At 43.8% G+C, this 22005-nt stretch overlaps 1 protein-coding gene across 1 annotated transcript; it reads right to left on the bottom strand.

The window, feature by feature from the left end:
- Positions 1 to 645: 645 nt before the first annotated feature.
- Positions 646 to 20918, bottom strand: LOC144819218 (uncharacterized). Its single transcript, XM_078677188.1, has 3 exons — positions 20810 to 20918; positions 11680 to 11748; positions 646 to 3616 (listed from the first exon to the last, which is right to left on the bottom strand). The coding sequence occupies exon 3, from the start codon at positions 3612 to 3614 to the stop codon at positions 1722 to 1724; it is 1893 nt and encodes a 630-aa protein (XP_078533314.1). The 5' UTR covers positions 3615 to 3616; positions 11680 to 11748; positions 20810 to 20918; the 3' UTR covers positions 646 to 1721.
- Positions 20919 to 22005: the final 1087 nt, after the last annotated feature.

Here is a 22005-nt window from a genome sequence, read left to right as displayed (position 1 = left end):
TGACATTTTCTTTATTGCAGGTGGTGTGTAGACCAACGTCTACGCGTTTCGGCTGAGACAGCCTTGTTCACAACGTTTTTGTACTCCCACAGGGAATGTTAAATAAAGTTATAAAAACAATACACATAGAAAGTGGCATTTCAATTCAATACCACTCCAGTGTAATGAACAGGATCGGCCATCTTGTAACATACTCGTTTAACATAGAAATAAACTGTTTGAAGTTGCACAGACATTTCTGATCCCATATAATTATCAACTTTTGTGAAATCAAGAGATAACTTTTCGTATCAAAACAATTTAGATGTTGTCATTCCCACAATGTCAACTTCGGATAAAATAAGTAAAATAATAAACCAAACCTACTTTCAATACAGACCCATTTGGCTTAGTCCAATATGTATGTCTGTTGCAAAAATCACAAATCACAAATTCAAACAGTGTGGAAAACGACACAAAATAGACAAACTAATAATATAGCCCCAATTGGCTTACTCCAATGTATATATATATATATATATATATATATATATATATATATATATATATATATATATATATTCCTTGAAGCCCTGCTGTGTCCCCTCATCTTTTTCAACAGAGAAGGATACCTTGGGAATATATACATATATACACACACGAAACTCCACCACGCCACTTCCAATCCCCACTCGGATCAGCGACGCGATAACCAGGAGACGGACCACTGTATCAAGTTACAGGTTCTTTATTTTAGTTCAGCTGGTAAAAGTGCACATAATTTAGAATGGCTGAACTATATTACTTTGTTTCATCTGCTTGCCATGACTATTGGTCATCTGGAAATCAAGTCACTCATTATGCAAAGAATCCTGGATTTATTAAATGTGTAAATCTTTTACATGGAAGAAGTAAAACTCTGTGTGTAAGCCACTGTCTTTGCTGCAATTTATAGTCTCGGAGCTATGGGGTTCAATTCTTGTAGTAGTTTTCATGCATCTGTTCTTTTCATGGATTTCCAAGTTTACCTCAACTTTTCAGTTGTATTTTTCCCATTGCTCCAGTTTTTTTAGCAGTTGTTTTTCCTGTTTCGCTGCTTCCTAAACCAATATTGTACCATTTGTTGAAATACTACTTATAATTTCCTACTACACCTATGAATGCTTAGACATGTTTGCTTCTAGTTTCATGATCCAACAGTAGTGGGGCTGTTCTGTTATTGCCTTATTTTAAATTACTAGAGCTGTGCTGTATTGAAAAATCAATGTGTGTTCCTCAAAACGGTAAATCTCTTTCCATGTGCTCTATCATGATTAAGGCAGCCTTGCTGGTTACAATTATGAATACTTGCACTGGTGGGAATAGATCTTACTTCTGAATGAAGGCATGCTTTGTAGAACATAGTCTTTTAAACTTTCTATTTCCAGTGAACAGCTAAAGCTTTACGTCTCTGTACTCAAACTTCTCACTGATGTCACTGTACCATCACTACGCACAGTGACTAAACACCACTGTGGAACCAATACTAATTTTAAAAGGTTCTGTTTAGTTACAAACACCTCTACCAACCCGTGGGCCGGAGTTGGTGATAGCACTTTTTTCCTGGATGTGGTGCAGCAGTATCGTCACACTACAGATATCTGTAAAGATCTATTACAAAGAGATGTTGTGCAACCCAGCTGTTTTCCATATGTGGAACCTTTTGCCTAAATGCAAAGGAAAGGATAGACCACATTTTTGAGTCAAGGCATGTTTTCTGTGTGTGTTTTCATGTGTTTTATTAAGTTAGCAAGCCGCGTGAAACCCTTTGAACATTCTTTGCATGGATATTGTCTTACACCAGTGTGTATCCTCTTATGCCTTATTAGATTTGTTAATGCACTGAAAGCCCTTCCACATACATTGCAAGTATTTGGTTTTTCCCCTGTGTGCATTCGCTGATGAGTCACCAAGTATGAAGACCAACGGAAACTCTTACCACATTCACCACAAGTGTATGGCTTTTCTTTTGTGTGTGTTTTTAGATGACTGGTGAGAGAGCCTGAGAGGCGAAAAGTCTTATTACATGTCATACATTTATAGGGTTTTTCCCCAGTGTGTATTCCTTCATGCTTTACTAGTTCATTAGTCCTTTTGAAACATTTCCCACATTCGCTACATGCATATGGCTTTTCTCTGCTGTGTGTTATTTGATGTTGGTTTAAGTATGGAGAACGGCTAAAGCACTTTCCACACACCTTACATTTGTAAGGCTTTTCCAGTGAATGTGTTTCTTTGTGTTTTTTGAGGTTTGCTAATGAGATAAATGTCTTGCCACATTCATTACATGTGCTGAGATTTAAACTTGTATGAATTCGCTGGTGACAGACGAGTCCTGCCAATCGGCTAAAAGTCTTTCCACATTCGTTACATAAATAGGCATTTTTGTTTGAGTGTACTCTTTGGTGACAGTTCAAGGAAGAGGGCCAGCAAAAACTCTTCCCACATATATTACAACAATACGGTTTAACCCCTGAGTGCAACTGCTTGTGTTTGAGAAGGTCTTGGTACAAGGTAAATGTCCTCACACAATCTTTGCATGAAAAAGGTTTACCTGTTGTGTGTGTTGCCTGGTGTTTGACCAAGCTTGTTGACTGATTGAACCTCTTTCCACATTCACTACATTCAAAGGCTTTTTCTCCTGTATGTATTGAACTGTGCAATTTAAGGTGATATGAGCGTCTGAAACTTTTGCCACATTCATTGCATTTAAATGGTCTATCTCCAGAGTGTATTCGTTGGTGAGTGATCAAAAAAGAAGACATTTTGAATTTTTTCCCACAGTCATTGCATTCGTATGGTTTATCTTCACTGTGTGATCGCTTGTGTGTGGCAAGGTTGGACGACTGATTAAAACATTTTCCACATTCACTACATATGTACGGATTTTCTCCAGTGTGTATCCGCCGGTGGGAAGTAAGATGTGCCATTTGTCTAAAACTCTTACCACACTCAGAACAAGCATAAGGTCTTTCTCCAGTGTGTATTAGCTGATGTGAATTTAAGTTTGCTTGATGTCTGAAAGTCTTGCCACATTCAGTACATGCATGTGGCTTCTCTCCTGTGTGTATTAGCTGGTGATGTCTGAGGTTTGTTCGGTATCTGAACTTTTTATAACATTCAGTACATGCATATGGTCTCTCTCCTGTGTGTGTCCGCTGGTGAGAAATAAGATATGCTATCTCTCTGAAACACTTCCCACATTCAGTACACTCATGAGGTTTCTCCCCTGTGTGTATGAACTGGTGTGCAATAAGGGCTGATTTGTCTCTGAAACGTTTCCCACATTCACTACATTCATGTGCATTCATTCTTTTGCAGGTAATTTTTTTGACACATGATTGCTGCTGATCAATGAGAAGTGTAGGGATCTCCGTTCTACAGTCGCCACTTGCATATGATTTTTTTCCAGCACCATTGTTCACTTCAATATTGTCTTTGGGATTTCTACAATCTTTTTCACAACCTGCAGGTTCTTCAGTTTGGCTCTTGGTAGGATTTCCATGATGCCCCCCTTCTGCCTTCTTGTCTTTTCTTGGCCCAAACTTTCCAGAACAGCTTTCAAATCCCTTCTTATATGGGTTTCTTGGTGCCATATCTGTCAGCAAGAAAAGTTAAGAGACATTAGCTCATAAGTGGATAATTCAAACTACATCACAATTTTTCGCATACATTCAAAATCCATTCAGTGGGGTCTAGGGAGAACGTGTAACGAATTTTCGAATGTCTAATACCATCCTAAAACTGAGAGGGAGTGGTTGTGGCTGAATGACAATTCCTATATCACCTCCCAATTTTTTCTAATGCACACTAAAGAATAGACGACAAACATTCAAAAAATAAAATAAATAAATAAAGGCAAGCTATCTCCCAGGTTGTTCCTAAATCTAACCAAAACAGTACTTGGCGCTTCGTAAAAAAACTCCTTTCTGGCTGCAAAGTTTCCTATGGGCTGATATTTCTCTCATACACAACTCGGCATCTCACTCTCAAGGATGTAGTATTTATTCAACAAAAGTATTGAGACATCTATTTTCACATTCTCGCTCTACTTTTTACAAAAAGTATGACTGACTAGTCTGCCAATCGTAGGCTAGATTACAGATCAGACAGAGAGTGAGTGTGCAGGGGTGTGGAATTTCATAAAATATCTACTTGTGCATGGGGCAGGTTGCTTCATAAATGTACTTGTCCTGTAACAAAATCCACTTGCCCCTTTCGTGCCATATAGTGCAGCGACAAATTATGGCAGCAATCTCATTATACAAGAGCTCTGTTATAGGCTCTCTGATAATGCCAGCGCTCATACCATACTAGTGCTTGAATACTTGCAATCAGCTTATGTTCTCAAATTTCCGCAGATCTACATATTGGCGCTGAAGGTAGTGGTAAGCAGTATTTCCAGGGTTAAAATGCCCTTTTGAGTCTGTGCAAACCTACTAACTTGCACGTTTTAAGGGTTTTCAACAAATCTTCTCTAATCTTTTCTCATACTGAGAAATGCCGGAAATGTACTTCCGACAGTGGCAGATGTAAACCTTCTTCCAGAGTTGGGAAAAAGTGGTTGGAGGGAAAGTGAACTTTCAAACACTCAGATTTTTGCATAGGCAAATCTACACATGCAAATTTGCTCATGCTAAAATGAAGTTCACAAATATTTTCTAGGAGTACTATTTCTTGTCCTACTTCTGTAAATTCTTGGGAATTCATGAAAGCCGTATAGTTGCACTTAATGCAAGGACATAAACCATGGGTGCACTTTTGGGACTTTCTTTAATAATTGGGCCCATAATTTGGTCAGGCGTGACCTTTTGTATTTATTAAAATTCTGTCTCTCTCGCTCTCTCTGTATTGGCTGGATTAACTGTGAGCAGCATGCTGCTCTTTCACAAGGAGCATATCAGCGCACAAAGTAGTTTTGTTCAGTGCCAGTAACTACTGTGGCAGTGTGTGCTTTTTGAGGCAGAAAAACTATTTTTTGCTTTTGCGAATGTTTGTTATAATGGGGAGGGCCCCGCAGCTCCCACACCAATAAGATTTTACAAAAGCCATGCCAAAACAAGTCAAACATTGACAAAACTAAAAAGCCGACCACAAATGTCAGACCTACTGGCTTTTCCAGTGCTTGTTTATTTGTTTCCCATAATCTTCATGAAATTTGTTACACCGATTTTCCATTATGAATATTTTTGGGAAATACTAGCATGCATCAACACATGTTACTAAATGATGCTGCAAAAAAATGGTACCTAAAATTTTACAGTAGTTTAGCAAAATTTATTTTTTCCCGCTTTCATTTTTTTAAGATCATTTTATTTTGAAAGCAAAGAATCATCATTCTTGCTTTCAAGCTTCAGAAAATATATGCATCAAATCAGAGAGCATTCTGGAGCATTATACATAGCCTCATATTGCTAAACTCTGAAAACGTGTACACATTTTTATACAGGAACCATTGTCAGCAGTGCAGTCGGAGCTTACAACATTTACGTAGAGCGCTCACCCTAATATTAAAAGTTTTTAATGAAGCAACCATAAATACAAGTTTGAACAGCATTAACATATGGGCAAAAAAAATACCTTAAGTGCAGACAGTGCCCTTCCCTGCTCCATAATGTGGTACTGCAAACTGGCAGCCAAAGGGTTTGTGCTGCAGGGGGTTGGGCCTACTTGTCACAAGGACAAAATACACATGAAAACTTGTTGCCCCAGACACTAAACAATTTGTTCTGGTCGTCGGGCTATAGGAATTACACATCCCTGGTGTGAGTGTGTTTTTTTATCTGTGTGTGTGTGTGTTTTATGTGTATTCACAGTGACCCTACAGACATCCAGCTAATTTATTCTTGGTCCAGCTCCAGAAGGCTTTACCACCTGAACTCGCACACTGCATTTCACCAATATTATTCATACATGCACTCTTGCGAAAACCCCGATTTCAAATTCATAGGGCGGCTGGCACACAGAATTTCAAAAACGAATGAAGCATGACGAGACAAGATGCAGTGATATAACATCTGTGGATTAAAGATGAGATCCACAACCCAAAACTAACCAAATATTACATATAAACCAGTGTCAGCACCAAGCTGTCTATGGTTAAGCCCTGTGGCAAACAGTAGCAAGGTATCAAGGAGAATGATGATTCCATATAAGTCCTCATTGAGATGTCCGTAACACGTGTTCTACTTGGTCTTGTCGTCAAGATTTCTCAGTTGCCCAATAACAAACGGTGAAACAGGCACCCTTTCTAGCAAACTTGTAAGCACTGTTGAAGGTGGGGGAGCAGCATTGTTACCTTTAAATGTTAATCATATGTTAATCATATGGTTACAACATGCAATTATTATTGGTGTTGTCAACAGTTTTAATGATTTTATAAAAGCAGTGAAGCAACCTGGAAGTCTGTCTCCAATTAAATGCCAATAAGTCATTATTTGGCTTGTAATGGAGCTCTAGGAGAACTCAAAATCACTTCACTTTTGTGGAAAAACAACTAAGGTAAAAACGTAAAAGACTATTATTGTTGACACGAACATGAATATAAGATGAAATTTTGTTTCCATCCTAAATAGCCAGCACATCCAGTGCTTCCTAGTGAGAAAAAACATGCATTCAGCTTCAACCACTAGTAGTAGCAATTATCATTCACTAATGTTCTGACTCGCTCTTTACTAGTGCCCTCAAAAATAAACTGGACAAACTGCACAAAAATGGAGAAGTGCTTACGTTTCACAAGCCGAGAAAACAAAGGGTGTCCAATTTCGCAAAATAATTTAATTTAAAATAGTAGGCTTAGATTTTAAGTCCCTAAAATTGATCACAAATGTTGAAAGAGTCATCCTTTCTCTCAGACCCGAGTACTGAGGGGATCAGCATTGTAACCTGTGAATTTCACTCATATGGCAATGAAATGCAATTGTTTTGTTGTGTCAAGAACAATGGAACCTCGTTCTTCAAGATAAAATGTTTCTCTTCTTCCGAAGAGGACTTCCAATTAAAGAAATAATTAATGCAAGCATTTTTCGATATTCCCAACTTGTGAAGCTTCAGAGGACAATATATTTTGTTCATATCAAAATTCACTTTATTCATCTTACTAATATATTTTGTTCATATCAAAATTCACTTTACTCATCTTACTAATATATTTTGTTCATATCAAAATTCACTTTATTCATCTTACTAATATATTTTGTTCATATCAAAATTCACTTTATTCATCTTACTTGAAGCAGAAATAAGGTCAGATGCTGTGTGAAACTTTCAAAACCACTAACAAAATGTTCAGTTGAGGGTAGTTCAACCTGAAAACTCATGAAGCAAACACAGTGAGGTAGATTCAAAACGTATGTCTCCTGCCACCCTGTGCATTGCTCCACACATCACAACATCACAAATATTAGGAGTGGCCCAGGTTATTATTGTGGTATTTATATAGCATAGACCTCACCCCATACACAAATTGTTCACATAAAACAACAGATTATATAGAACTAGATTACAAGAAATATAGGTAGATAGTAAAGGTGCATATATTGGTTATGCAAAGCAACAAGAACACAGATGCAGCAAGTTGGAGTCCATGAATTATCTGGTTTCAGGTAGAGTTTGAAAAGGTGAGTTTGTAAGGCACTACTGAAGGGTAGGAAGTTCAGATTTTATTTGAATTATTCAGGGGCAGAAATCCAAGTTCTGAGATTTTGAAAGGAGAAAGCCCGGTTGAAAGATTTAGATTTTTTTGTGTTGGTGATTTCAAGAATCTATGTCTATTTACTTCTGGTGTTTCTGCAGTGTGAATTTTTATTCTTAGATAGGATTGAAGACCGAGGCGAATCACCTTGTTGTGAGGCGAGCTATTTTTAAGCTGGTTCTAGCCACAAGTGGTAGCCTATGACGATTGAAGGTCTCCCAAGATATGCGAAATGCTGTCCGATTTTCTTGCTTCTCTGACCAGGCAAGCCGGGAAGTGTAAAATGGCTTTGAGAGGTGCAGAGGAGGTTTTGGGCAGAGTGGCGAGCAGAAGAACTTGTAACTTTTTAAGTTTATAGTTTCCTTGTAGCTTTGCTAGTGTACTTAAAAGGTGTAACTATTCCTTCAGTAAACACACTAATCCTCATCATTCACTGTTGCGTGGCATCTGATGAAATTCCCATGTATTGAAAAAAAGTTTAAGATTGTATACTTTAAATTAATCTCAGTCACTGGTAATTACTCAGGACCGAATCCCAGTCCATTGGTTATCTGTGACCATGCCACCTAGTTTGGAAACTCAGCCATATGCAAATCAGTCCTGATCCTACACCAATGGTTGCAGTCCAGTCGTAAATGCCATGGCCAGGTCCTCCTTGAACCAGAACACAAGTAATCCAAACCTGTTTTGCCCTCATTAAGACTCATCAGTCGGGTGTTGCTTGGTTCCCATGGCACAGTAAGCAAAGGACCTACGTCTAGGACTACCTGTTCCACCTAGGGTGGTCGCACTGAAGTTTACAAAAAAGTGATGGATGAAATGCTTGAATTATTCTGTCACTGGTAATTACTTGTGCCGCATCAACTTTATTTTGCACACCATGCAGCTGCAATCAAACAGATTTTCATAAGTTATCCTCATTACAAAACGTCTTTAAATCCACAAACAGCCAACACGTTTCATTCCTAGAACTTCTTCAGGACATAAGTTTCTAAAGCAAAATCATATAATCATTTCAATAGATATAATCTCAAAGGACTGTAACAAAAAAACACAGGTGGTCATTAGGATGGCGGGCGGACTTTGCCCGCCTGCCATCCTATCGTGAAATGTTATGTTATGTTATGTTAAATTAATTTGTTGAGCGCACTAACACCATTAGGTTCCTTGGCGCTGTTCGGAGAGAGCAGAAAGGAGAGACAAAACTAACATAACAGTAGATAACAGCTAATTGTACGCTTCAATGAAAAGATGAGTTTTAAGGGAGGATCTGAAACTGGAGTAAGGGGAGGATAGCCTAAGCGGGAGAGGTAAAGAATTCCAAAAGGACGGGGCTAGGAAGGAGAACCTAAGGCCACCGTGTTTCTTCCGCTTAAATCTGGGGACAGATAAAAGGGCCATATGGGAGGACCGGAGGGTACGGGAGGGGACATAGTGATGAAGCAGAGAAGAAATGAAAGCGGGGCCATGACCAGAGAGGGATTTGAAGATGATACATCCCAGCTTGAATTTGCAACGAGCAGAGACCGGAAGCCAGTGGAGACCCTTTAAGAGCGGTTGAACGTGTTGATCTCTGGGCTGATGATATATCAGACGGGCAGCCTGATTTTGAATCAACTGGAGTCTCCTGAGTTGGTATACAGGGATGCCTACATATAATACATTTGCGTAGTCAAGCCTAGACATGACTAGCGCAAGTAGGGCCAAAATAAGAGCATCGGTGGTAAGTAGGCGAGAGATCTTGCGTATCTTCCTGAGCTGGAAGTGACTGGAGGAGACTACGGCACTAATCTGGGGTGTCATAGATAGATCGTTGCTGATGACGACACCCAGACTTTTTGCTGAGTTGACAGGACAAGGCGGGGTGCCCAGGCTGACCGGCCAAAAGGAGGGATGCCATGGATTGGAGGGTCCCCCGACAAGCACCAGCTCGGTCTTGTCGGGGTTAAGTTTCAGATGGTTTGCACCCATCCAATCACTGATGAAACAGAGGGTATTTTGGAAAGTAGAAATGGATTCGACCCCGGAGTCAATGGTGAAGGCCAATTGAATGTCGTCCGCGTAATTAAACGCGGAGACATTGAAACGGCGAAGGGAACGGATTAGCGGGGCCAAATATAAATTAAAAAGAAGAGGGGATAGGGAAGAGCCCTGAGGGACACCACAGGTCAGCTCGACTTGAGAGGCAGAGAACTGAGACAGCCTGACAGCCTGATGGCGGTGGGTCAGGAAAGAACGCACCCAATCCAGGGCAGTGCCCTGGATGCCAGCCTCTCTGACACGGTCGACCAAGATGTCATGGTCGACCGTGTCAAAGGCGGCTGACAGATCCAAAAGGACCAGGGCCTGACAGATGTTAGTGTCGGCGCCCCTGCGTAGTTCGTCCATCACAGAGAGGATGACTGCTTCTGTGGAATGTGCCGGTCTAAATCCAGCCTGCTGGGTGTCCAGAACACAAGAGTCCTCCACAAAAGAGGTAAGGGTTTGGGTAACGTGAGACTCCAAGACCTTGCTGAGGAAGGGAAGGAGGGAAATTGGGCGGTAGTTGCTCATGTTGGACAGGTCAGCCGTGGGTTTTTTCAAGATAGCGACCACCTCTGCCCGTTTGAAAGATCCCGGGACCACCCCCGTAGTCAGGGAGTTGTTTAGAAGAGCTAAAGGGGGGTCCGGGCATGAAGTGAAGGCTTCTCGCAGGGCCGACGGGGGGCAACAATCGCTGGGAGATCCGGAGGAAACTTTAGACAATAAAGTAAAGTCCACATTTGTAAAGCGCACATTCACCCGTAAGGGTCTCTAGGCGCTGGGGTCCGTCGGGAAGATTAAGCGAGCTATTGCCCAGAGTCACATGGTGCTGGGCTAACCTCCCGCCGGAGCCGGGGATCGAACCGTGGTCCCCAGATTCCAGCGTCAGTCGCCCTGGCCGCGGCGCCACACCTCTCCCACTGGGACCGCCCACCATAAGGGCGGGGGTCCCGTGGGGCCATTAGGATGCGCCCGCCACAGTGGCAGGCGCATCCTGCATTTGTGACATTGTGGCGTCGGTGCACTCAGCACCCCCCACCACAATGCCAGGAGGGCATGTCGTGCACTTCCATGCACAACATGGCAGGCACCACGCGGTGCCTGCCATGTTGTGCATGGAACTGCAGGGGGGTACCATAGGTACCGTCCATGTGCGTCCCCACCCCCCAGAGTCCCTGGGGGCCTGCAACGGGCCCCCGCAAGCAATTCCCGCATGTCTTTCCGTGGCGGCAATGCCGTCACGGAAAGGCATGTTTCCGCCCCCATAGTAATATGGCTGGCAGTGTCTAACAGACACCACCACCATATTAAACACTTTTCCGCCCGGTCAACTTGTTGACCGGGCGGAAAAGTGGCGGATGGTCTAGTAATATGGCAGGAGGAAAATGGGTGGCGGGCAGGGACGGATCTCGGGCAGGTCGCTACCGCCTTGCGGGCGGTGGCGATCCGCCCGAGATCCTAATGGGCCCCTAAGTATCCAAAGCTTCAGTCAATACTGCGTTCTCTGTCATATTAGGGTTTCACACATAGAGGTAACTCCATTCACAGTTTTCACTGCATGTAATTAGGTTGGAGTGAAGTTATTTGAGATATAAGATGATTATCCGCTGCAGATTTCTTTTAATTAGAAGAAATGTTTGATGGCAATTGTAACTGCCTTAGGGGAAGCTGTGCTTGTGAAAAGCCTCGTTTCTGTTGAGGGCTGCTTCCTTCATAAGCACCAGAGACATCGGTTGAGCGAGATCTTCCCCACCATTGCGGCAACTGCTGTCAAACCTAATCCCTCCAATTCCATTCCAATGCCTAGTGTCTGAGCATGGTGTGTCTCTCACCAAGGACAGTATAAATAACCAACAGCTGAGGATGGATCTAAGAGAATTTGTAAGTCCTCAATTAACATCAAATCACACTGGGTATGGTAAAATGACTGGATATTCCATGCTCACCTTATAAGTTGCAATCTATTATGTTATCTCGGAGCCTCACACTTTTCCAGCTGAAATCCTCCAAAATGCCTGTCATAAAAAGCATGAATAAGTTTTAGGTCATGGAATAAAATGCACTCTGATATGTGTAAAAAAAAATACAGTGTCAATTAGGCAGCCATTTTTATGCACACATTTTAGTGTTCATTTGAAAACAAATAATACATTTTACATTTACAAGTTGTAAAAGGTCTGTGAGCAAAGATAGGGCGGGACAGTAAATGTAGGATGTGGCAGAAGGGGAATGGAAGGACAGAGGGCAGATGCATGGTGAGAGAGGAAGAGGCGATATAGGGCGGACAGCGCACGAGAAGACATTTAGTGGAAAAGGGCGTGGCTTTGGGTCAGATCATGAATGGGGAGTGAGAGGATTGGGTGAGAGGTGATAAGTAGCCAGAGAGGAGAAGGAAAGATAAGGTGTTGTGAACAAGGCTGGTTCGTTTGTTAGTTACAGTGTTTAGACTTCACTCAACAACCTTGTTCCTATTGTTTTGTAATATATGAAATAACCATGATTTTACTTTGTGGATTAAATTGACGTCTCATTAAAATCTAGATTGATGCAGTCAACATCTAGCTTGGTTACCACTGGCTTCTATTACAAACCATTGGTGTATGGCCTGGTACATCATCCTGGCTGACCTTAAGGGATTGTTTCACAAAGAAGAGAACAACATTACAAATCATGGCATTAAACCTAAATTTTTTATAATGAACTTACTCCATTTTGGGGTTTCACAAAAGGTCATGATCTAAGCATGGGAATCTATTAATCCATAACGTGCTAACCTATATCATGCAGTCTACGTGCATCTACGCTCTTCAGGGACAGCTCATTGTTCTCTGTGCTATAGTAGGATTGCTACTTATGAACAGCAGTAACAAAAGGATCTCTCTGACACACGCAGTAACCCACTGAGCTAGCCAATACAAACAGTTCTGTGATCTGCAGGGTATGTGTTCTTTGCAGTAGGCATACTAACCGTCTGTGCTACTTTATGGTGAGAAAAAGCAGTCACTAGATGAAACTCCAGGCTTACAGCATGTACATTAATATCAGTATATAAAAAGTCTGCAGGCTCAAACTTTGTGTGACAAGAGCATCTGACATTCATTGTGTCATTTTTTATGAGGGCTATTTTTTATTCTACTGTTCGAGAATAGCAAAAAAAAACTTCAAGAAGCAAATCTTATTGGCGTTTGGGAGGTCACATGTTAAGAAATGTTTTCTAAATCAAGGGAGGCCAAAACTTGAGGTCGCCCTCACACGCCATCCAGCAAGTCAGAATACGTAAACTTTTTTGTACAATTATGTAACTGCAATCTGACGGTACTTTGTGGCTCTAATGCACAGCTTTAACATTTACACAACATATGAAATGCTTGTTGCAGGGAACTATGTGCAAACACAGAACTATGCGTAGTATTATGGGACCTTTGTAGATAGGAACTGGGTCATCATGCCACCTTAGTGCCCAGGACCGACTAGCTATAGTGTCTCACTTGCTCTCCTACTCACTCACAGAGAAACAAATGATTAGACACCCCAGAACAAAACACTCCCAACTTTCTCAGGAATCGCGGTTGGAAGACACACTCATTCGCTCACACTCTTGTACTTGTCCACAATAAGATCTGACAGAGACAAGAACAAGTTAGAAATATTTATTTGAACTAACATGCTCTAATATGCAGTATACATGCGCCAATAAGCAGGAAAATGCATAACACACATATGGTAAGCATAGCAATTAGTCCGTAAATCAGGAAAGGAGCTGTCATTATAACAAGCATTTACAATGCAATTGGTCTCGCATTTATGAGAGTTTGAGCTATTGGCATTGTAAATGACAATACCTTTTATTTATGTGCTGTTTAAAAAAAAGATCAGTAAAAGGCATTGTCATTTACAATGCCAATAGCTTAAACTGTCGCACGTGCGAGACCTATTGTATATGGTTGCCATAAAAAAATGTAATAGCGTTAGGCGAGAGCTGTACTAAAGCTATTTAAGAAAATAGTGCTCGGAGGCTGTAATTAAAGACTACCGAGCAGCAACATTTGTAACAGGGGATGTCGCCATGAAAGGTTACAAAATGAGACAAGGCGGTACGAACGAGGGACTACTAAGCCTTTTGACCAATGAACAGCCACAGTTTACAGTGTGATGGAGAAAGAAATAGAAAATACGCGGGACAGCAGGCCCTATGGACGAAGAGGAAAAAGTAAAAAAGGTCTAACAGAGTGCAGTCTCTGCTCGATTTTGCTGAAAATAAAGCAGGACTTAAGAAAAGAATTGTAACAAAACTAATTACTACAATAATTTTTCCAATTTTTTAACTCCAACCTGCTTTACACAGTAAGAAACCATGGTGTGGAACACCGCAACTGAGAGATAGATTTTTGGGGAGCGGGGCGGGAGGGTGGGGGGGGGGGGAGGGGGGTCGGTGACACAAAACAGTCCTATCTACTTCATTCCATGAATCTACTCTCAATATGGTATATCCCATCTATTTAATCTATGCATGAACCTTGCCTTCCGCCCCCCCTACTTTGATTACTGTGTTCCATCTCCACCCCATAAACTGCCCCCACCCATAACTTCAAAGAGTCATGCATCCTACTCGCCCCACCAAGTATAATACAACAGAGCACTGCCCTCCACAGATAATACACCCTATTAGCTCCCTCCAATTAGAGTAGACCAAACCCATTCCACATTAGATGCTTTGTCTCCTACGTTGAAAAGTTCCAAACTTTCCTTGTAAAGAGCCCTTCCTTCCCCCAAAAGTAACCAGTCTCCGGCACAACAACTAAAGAAAATAACAGAAGGGGAAGGGTGGAAAATAAATACTCGTCAGAGATTGTAAGCGCTTTATAAATGTAATTACAATACACTACTGCTTGTTAAAGATGAGCGGGAGGCGTTGTTGGCAGCGTGCGCCCCCTGGACCGCTCTCCGAGGCAGCAAACCCTCCCCACTCCTCCGACCTCATGCCGCTGCAAAGTTTACCTCCATTTTCCTTCCCCTCATTTGTCTGTAAACCATGAAGAGAAATGGCCTCCGTCACTTTGATGTATTGCAGTAATAAAAAGCCCATTTTCAGGAGGCTTGATTCCTGGGGCTGGGAGGCAGTTAGGGGTATGCGCAAGGGCATTGCATGTGCCTTGTACCGGGGCTGCTGGGCGCTGTTTGGGGAGTGGAGGAGGCTATCGTGTGAGACTTGTGTGAGGGCTTGCTTCAGGGACAGGCTGCTAGAAAGTTGTTAGTGTGCTAGAGGACACAAAGCACTACTGACTTCATAGGAGTTAAAAGGGTTTGAGGGAAGGGGAGAGACTTAAGAAGAGGGTGAGAGCGAACAGTCATAGGCGAGAGGGAGAGCAGGCAGAGAGATGCGTGTGCGTGAAGAAAATAAGTGAGGGAACAAGACAGACGAGGGGGGCCTAGTCAGAACAAGAGCAGCAGAGAGAGAAAACGAACTATACAGAAGAGAATGTGACAAAGGTTGCTCTGAAAAATATCAAGTGGAGAGAGGAGTCTGGCAGCTGCTACAGAGGCTATGCCGGCCACAAGTCCTAAACCTGCACAAGCGTGCGCCTCATGTGGCAGGAGGGGGAGGAGGGCCTGCGCAATAGGTCTCGGGTTTGGGATCAGTTATTTTCATCGTAAAATGTGAATACTTTCTAAATAACAAACACGCGTGAGATAGGCGAAGAGGCGTTGCCAATGAGAAGGCGCAGGCAACGGGAGGGGGACGGGGTAGAGAAGGTGAAAACAACAGGGCGCGCCTCGCTATTAATTATCACCGTGTCTGGGCACACGCAGGAGAATGAACGCCAGGGAAGACGGCACAAGAAAGGAGCTACAGTGATTTATGACTGCAGCAAGAGCGGCGGCAACAGGAGAGTCTCCAGTTACAGACGCAGGCTACAGGTGGCACATTGTACTTCAATTAAAGGAAGTGCAAGCAGAGCGGATGGAAACTGTAGTTAGGCGCCACTGCTTTGGGACTACACGGAAGTAACTCTACCAGCAACAGCCAACAGAAAGCATCAAAACAACAGCAGTGGCCCAAGTAAACCAATCACAAGCAGAAGAACAAATTAGAGGAAGTTTCAGCCAACATTCAGATTACTTCAGGTCTCGCTGAGACAGCTCATGCGCTGCATGTGCTGCACAGGCTCGACCTAAAAAGAGAGTGTAGTCTAATCTCCCTCCCCTTGTATAGAAGCAGAAGGATTATATATTAAAAGATATCTGGGTGTTATCTGCAGATCCCATTCTTCATTCTATAGATAGTAGACCTACGACATATGTGCTGTTCTGCTCTTCTCCCTGGAAAAGGTCCCCCTCCAAGTGTGTGTCACCTATTTGTGTATTCCAATAAGACCAAAGCAGGCATTCCCAAACAACAGCTGCATCGCTATGTTTTGTCTAGGCACTAGATATGTAAAAGGTTAGGAGTGATGGCCCTTAAGGCACATGCATCAGGTGTAAAACCCCGGACCTTTGGAATTATACACTAAGGCGGTACTTCAGAACAGAACAGAACAGAACAACAAGGGGCATTGTTGATCGAACTTGCTCACAATGTACAGACAAAATCTCAGGAACCTGCAGAGTGTGAACACAGCGATAGGTTCTCATGTGAGAACGGCAAAAGAAACCTTTGCAAAATAAACTTGTGTAGTAACATGCGCAAAGCAGCGGACATTCTGCAGGAGAAGGCGACACTGCCCCATCATGGGCCATGTGACACGCTGTGCAAAATAAAGCGTCATTTTCGAGAAAGCTTTTTTTTAGCTTCCTTTTGCAAATTATTAAAATGGAATTCCTAATAAAGTGAGATGGACGTCACATAAACACTCTGATGGGAGTTTATGTGACCAAACTGACATTTGATGCACTGCCGACTGTAGAGCTGCCATTGTGCGCCACTGCTAATCTTTTTACGAAAAGGCACACAGATTTTCTTCATCTCCCAGAGGGCTCCAGTTAAGCGGGTGTTCTTTGATTTTGTAAGGGCACAGCTGTTGCTGGCACTAAGGCTTCGTCATCCGCGGTGGCGTGAACACTTTTGTCCATCTTTTATTCAGGAGGAATATGTGGAAATTAAAGAGGTGCTCACAGTGCAGGGTTAATGGCGCCCCCTCCGCTTGGCGCCATGTGCAGTGACACAGGTCGTACAGCCCTAAACATGAGCCTAACCACTGGAGGACATTTTGCCAAGAGGAAAGTGAAAAACAAAAAACTATAAAAAAAAAAGCTTTTGGCAATGAAAATGATTTATAAAAATAAAAAACCATGGGTCTCGTCGTATGAAGAGGAAGTTGTCACATCAGAGTACTGACCTACTGAGCTACAGAGTGTTTATGTGACATCCACCTCCCTTTATTAGGAATTCCATTTTAATAATTCGCACATGGAAGTCTTTGGGTACTGGGAGTAGACCCATGTGAAATCTCTGCTGATGTGACAACTTCCTCTTCATACGACGAGACCCATCGTTTTTATTTTGCAGAGCTGCCAAAAGTGAAATCACTTGTGGATCAGGTCGCTCATCCTACCCCTCCAGAGGAGCGCAAATCACTAGCCATTTGGCAGAACTTTGACCCCATTTCTGAAGATGCCCTCCTCAAGTGCATCCTCCAACCATTCTCTTGACCTCATCCCTAGTGCCATTGCCATTGACTTCTATACCCATTCTCTTCCCTATTGGTCTACTCTGGTCAACCTCTCCCTCTGTCAAGGCTCCCTTCCTGTTCCCTTCAAAACTGGGCAGGTCACCCCTCTGCTTAAAAAACCCACTGCGGATGCAAATGACCTCCACAACTTCCGCCCCCACTAACCTACCCTTCCTTGCGAAGATCACAGAAAGATGTGTTGCGAAACAACTCTCTCGTCATGTCAAGGACAATGATCTTCTTGACAATTTTCAGTCCGGCTTCATCCAAAACTGCAGCACTGAAACAGCCCTGCTGCAAGTGATTGATGATGCGCTGCGGATACTTCATTCGGGGGGGTCTTGTCTTCTAATTCTCCTTGACCTTTCTGCAGCCTTTGACACTGTCAATCACAACACCCTCCTCAACACTCTTCAACAGAGAATGAGCATGGAGGGCACTGTGCTTAAATGGTTTGCTTCCTTCCTCTCGGATAGATCCCAAATGATCAAAATAGCGGACAGTCTTTCATCTCCTTTGGCGGTGGGTCAAGGTGTTCCTCAAGGCTCTATACTTGCACCCACATTGTTCAATCTCTATTTGGAACCACTGGGAAATCTCCTAAGTAAATCTAGGGTACACGATCATCTCTACGCAGACGACACTCAAATCTACCTCAAGGTTGCCTCCTCTCATGATCTCTCCGTAATAAGCTCTACTTTGGACTTCATTCAAAACTGGATGTCAATACATCAACTGATTCTAAATCCCTCCAAAACTGAATTCCTCCTCCTCTCCTCCTCACTTTCTCCTCCCCCGTTTCAATCATGGATGGACCAGATGAATCTACTGAACAATAAACCCATCATTGTCGACAGCGCAAAATCCCTTGGTGTCCTACTCGACACAAAACTCAATCTACTCTCCCACATTCATTCAATTGCAAAGTCTGCTCGATACCAACTGCGCCTTCTTTGGGGGATTCGTCGCTTCTTCCCGGAGCATGACCTTAAAACTCTGGTCCAAACTCTGTTCCAATTGCTGCTCCTCTCCAGGCTGGACTATTGCAATTCTCTTCTTACTGGCCTCTCCAAATCCCACCTGTCCCCCCTCAAGTCTGTTCTCCATTCAGCAGCTCGTTTTATTTATGGGGCCAAAAGAAGCGACCACATCACTCCCATGTTATCCACCCTCCGCTGGCTTCCCATCGAGGCAAGATCTATCTACAAGACTGCCTGCATTACCCACAAAGCCTTGCACTCCTCCTCTCCTCGCTACCTGGCGAATAAACTGAAACTCTCGGGAGTGCGGAAAATCTACTGCTTGAACCGCCCACTTTCAAGAAGGAAAGATCGATCGCCCAATCCTTTTCAGGCAACGCAGTGAGAATCTGGAACTCACTTCCACCTCAGCTCCGGACGACCACCTCCTCCCAGGCCTTCAAAACTGACCTCAAAGTTCTCCTCCTTCAAAGACACTTCCAAACTTAATTCACGCCCCCTCTTTTACCTGAAGGAAGCCCTTCCATTATAGAAAATTCTTCTTTCCAGGACTATGGAAGTGCCTTCCCAGTGTGTTCTTGTGGTGTGAGAGTCTGCCATTTATTGCAGTATTATCCTTCGACCTATGTTTGGCACTCGTTTATAACATGCACACGTCACTTTTCTCTTGTATCACACCGTTTGCTACCTCTTACATTTTGTTTGCTTTCAATTCTTGCACAAGTGCCACCATTGCCTACGTAATATTTGTTTTTGTGTTTGAGTGTCCTCCATTTATTGACGCTTTTGTAACCTGCACACGTCACTTTTTCTCCTGTAATGCACCGTTTGCTTTTGTAATTTGCTCACTTGTAATGTTCTCATGTATCAGTTCTGTTCCTATTGTGAAACGCTCTGACACCTTCGGGTAAAGTCCGCGCTATATAAAAATGCATAAATAAATAAATAAATAGTCTGTCACTGCTAATCTTTTGACGAAAAGGCACACAGCTTTTCTTCGCCTCCCAGAGGGCTCCAGCTAAGCGGGTGTTTTTCGAATTTTGCAAGGGCACAGCTGTTGCTGGCACATCCGCGATGGCATGAACACTTTTGTCCGTCTTTAATTTCCTGGAGGATCAACCTTGTGGAAATTAAAGAGGTGCAGGGTTAATATTACCCCCTCCACTTGGCGCCATGTGCAGTGGCACAGGTCGCACAGCCCTAAAGCCAACCCTGAACATGAGCCATGCCACTGGTGGACAATTTGTGAAGGGGAAAGTGAAAAAAAAAAACTATATAAAAAAAAAACTTTTGGCAAACAAAATGATTTATAAAAATAAAAACCATGGTTCTCATCGTATGAAGAGGAAGTTGTCACATTGGAGTACTGACCTACTGAGCTATTTTACTGGTGCCCGGGTGATTTGACATGGGTCTACTCCCAGTACCCAAAGACTTGTCTCAACAGCCCCAGGCCTGTGCCTGGAATGTTGGTTGGCCGAATACCAAGGCCGCCTAGTCTTGATTCCGCCATTCTCCACCTAATTGCCCTTTCTTTCACTCATGCAGGTTATTTTTTTTTTTTTTTAGTTCAAAATATTTTTATTGAAAATAAATTTTACATATACAAAAACAGACAGTTGTCTTACTTTGGGCTGCTCTTACAATGTGTACTTTTGGCCTAGTGGAGCCAGAGAGAGAGAACCTCGGTTTTGCTTTCTGTTGCTTCTTTTCTGACTTTGAATCTCTTGTTCTGAATCAGTCTGTTGATAAGAAACAAACGCAGGTTCCCATGAACGAGCACCGGTGAGGCCCGCCTGCCATCACCTGCTGATCGGCCTCGATAGCAACCACGGAGACTCGTCCAGCCCACCGCCGCCTCCCCCCTGTCTGCAGAGCCATCCTCCGGGGCAGCGCCCTCTGCCTCCACCCCTTCCACAAGGAGGCTGCTGCCTCCCGGGTCAGGGTCAGCGGTTGGTGCAGGCGCCCCCTGCCTCCATCCCCGCCAGAAGGAGGGGCCCTTGCATCCTCAGAGACAGGGGCTGGTCCAGGCGCCCCTGCCTTCCCCCATCCACTGGGGGCGGCTAGCCTACACCCAGCCCCCAGGGGCAGCGGCTGGCCAGCCTCCCCTGCTTCTACAAACATCTTACCGGGCACAGGCACGTCCAGGCGCCCGGTCTCCACACCCTCCCTCCCTCCCAGGTAGAGGCTGGTCCAGGCGCCCCTGCCTTCCCCCATCCACTGGGGGCGGCTAGCCCACACCCAGCCCCCAGGGGCAGCGGCTGTCCAGCCTCCCCTGCTCCTACAAACATCTTACCGGGCACAGGCACGTCCAGGCGCCCGGTCTCCACACCCACCCTCCCAGGTAGAGGCTGGTCCAGGCGCCCCCTGCCTCCATCGATCCCCATTCAGGGGTGTGACCCGGGAGCCCAGGGGTGCATTCCTACCTGAGCAGACCCCGGCTCCGCTCCTCTCGTGTGACACCTGTCCCGCGGCAGGGGTCCGCCCCCGGGTGTGTCTCACCCCCTGCTCTGCAGCAGCAGCCGCAACCAGCCATACATACCTCCCTCTGTGGGTCCTCGCTGCGGGCCATTAACAGATCTGCTGCTGACACCTGGTGGCCTGGAGGGGTATAGCCCGTAGTCTGCCTCCGGTCACAAGGGATGGTTCCTTCCAGCTGTGCTCCGGGCCCCGCACACGGATGCAAACACTGACGGGCCCCGCGTGGTTATTGTTCCTTAGCCCCTGTGGAGCGCCCATAGAGCGGCGAGCTCTTTAGGCTGAGCAACGCTCGAGCCTGGCTCTGGCTCGGCTCCAGGTCAGCGTAGATCCTCGAGCCCAAAACGAGCGAATATTTTATTTAAAGAGTTTTTTATAACACTGGGAAGACCAGAAAGTATCAGAGCGCTTTACAGCATTTTTAAAGGCGATCACAGTCACCAATTAGTTCAAGAAGACAGAGCGTTGAGGGTCAAACCAGGGATTGACCTAGAGAAAAATATTAACAACAAAAAAGTACAAACATATGTTGGTATAGAATCCCTACAGCGCTGGGCGATTGAGGAGGAGATCATTTAGGGCCATAAGTATGAAGCTCAAATGGGTTCGCAAACGCCGAAATTCGCAGAATTTCGGCGTTTGCAAACTCATTTTCGCTAAATGGTATGTATGTAGCAAAATTGAGTGCAAAATAAGGAATCGCAAAATTTGCGATTCCTTATTTTGCGATTGCATTTAAGGAATGGCCAATTTTGCGATTCCTTAAATGCAATGTAAGAAGCATTAAAACAATGCAAATTGGCCTTAAGGAATCGCAAATTACCACCAACTTCAAGTTGGTGGTAATTTGCGAATTCCTTGAAAAATGCATTTTTCAAAGTGCAGTGTGAAGCACATACATGCCCTTAGGGCATGTATGTGCACCACATTTGCACCCATGCTAATTTCAGGGGTGCAACAGGCCCTGCACCCTTGAAATTATTCTCAATTTGCGATTCTCAAATTGCGAATCGCAAATTGAGAATACCTTCCCATTCATTCCTATGGGCCTCCTGGCCCATAGGAATGAATGGGAAATCATTCTTTAATTGCGATTCGCAATTTGCTAATCGCAATTAAGGAATTTTAAGAAATCGCAAAAAAA

Source organism: Lissotriton helveticus, chromosome 2_1, assembly GCF_964261635.1.
Source record: "Lissotriton helveticus chromosome 2_1, aLisHel1.1, whole genome shotgun sequence".
Taxonomy (NCBI): Eukaryota; Metazoa; Chordata; class Amphibia; order Caudata; family Salamandridae; genus Lissotriton; species Lissotriton helveticus.
Note: the sequence above shows the minus strand (reverse complement) of the source record. Positions and strands in the feature narration are given on the sequence as shown.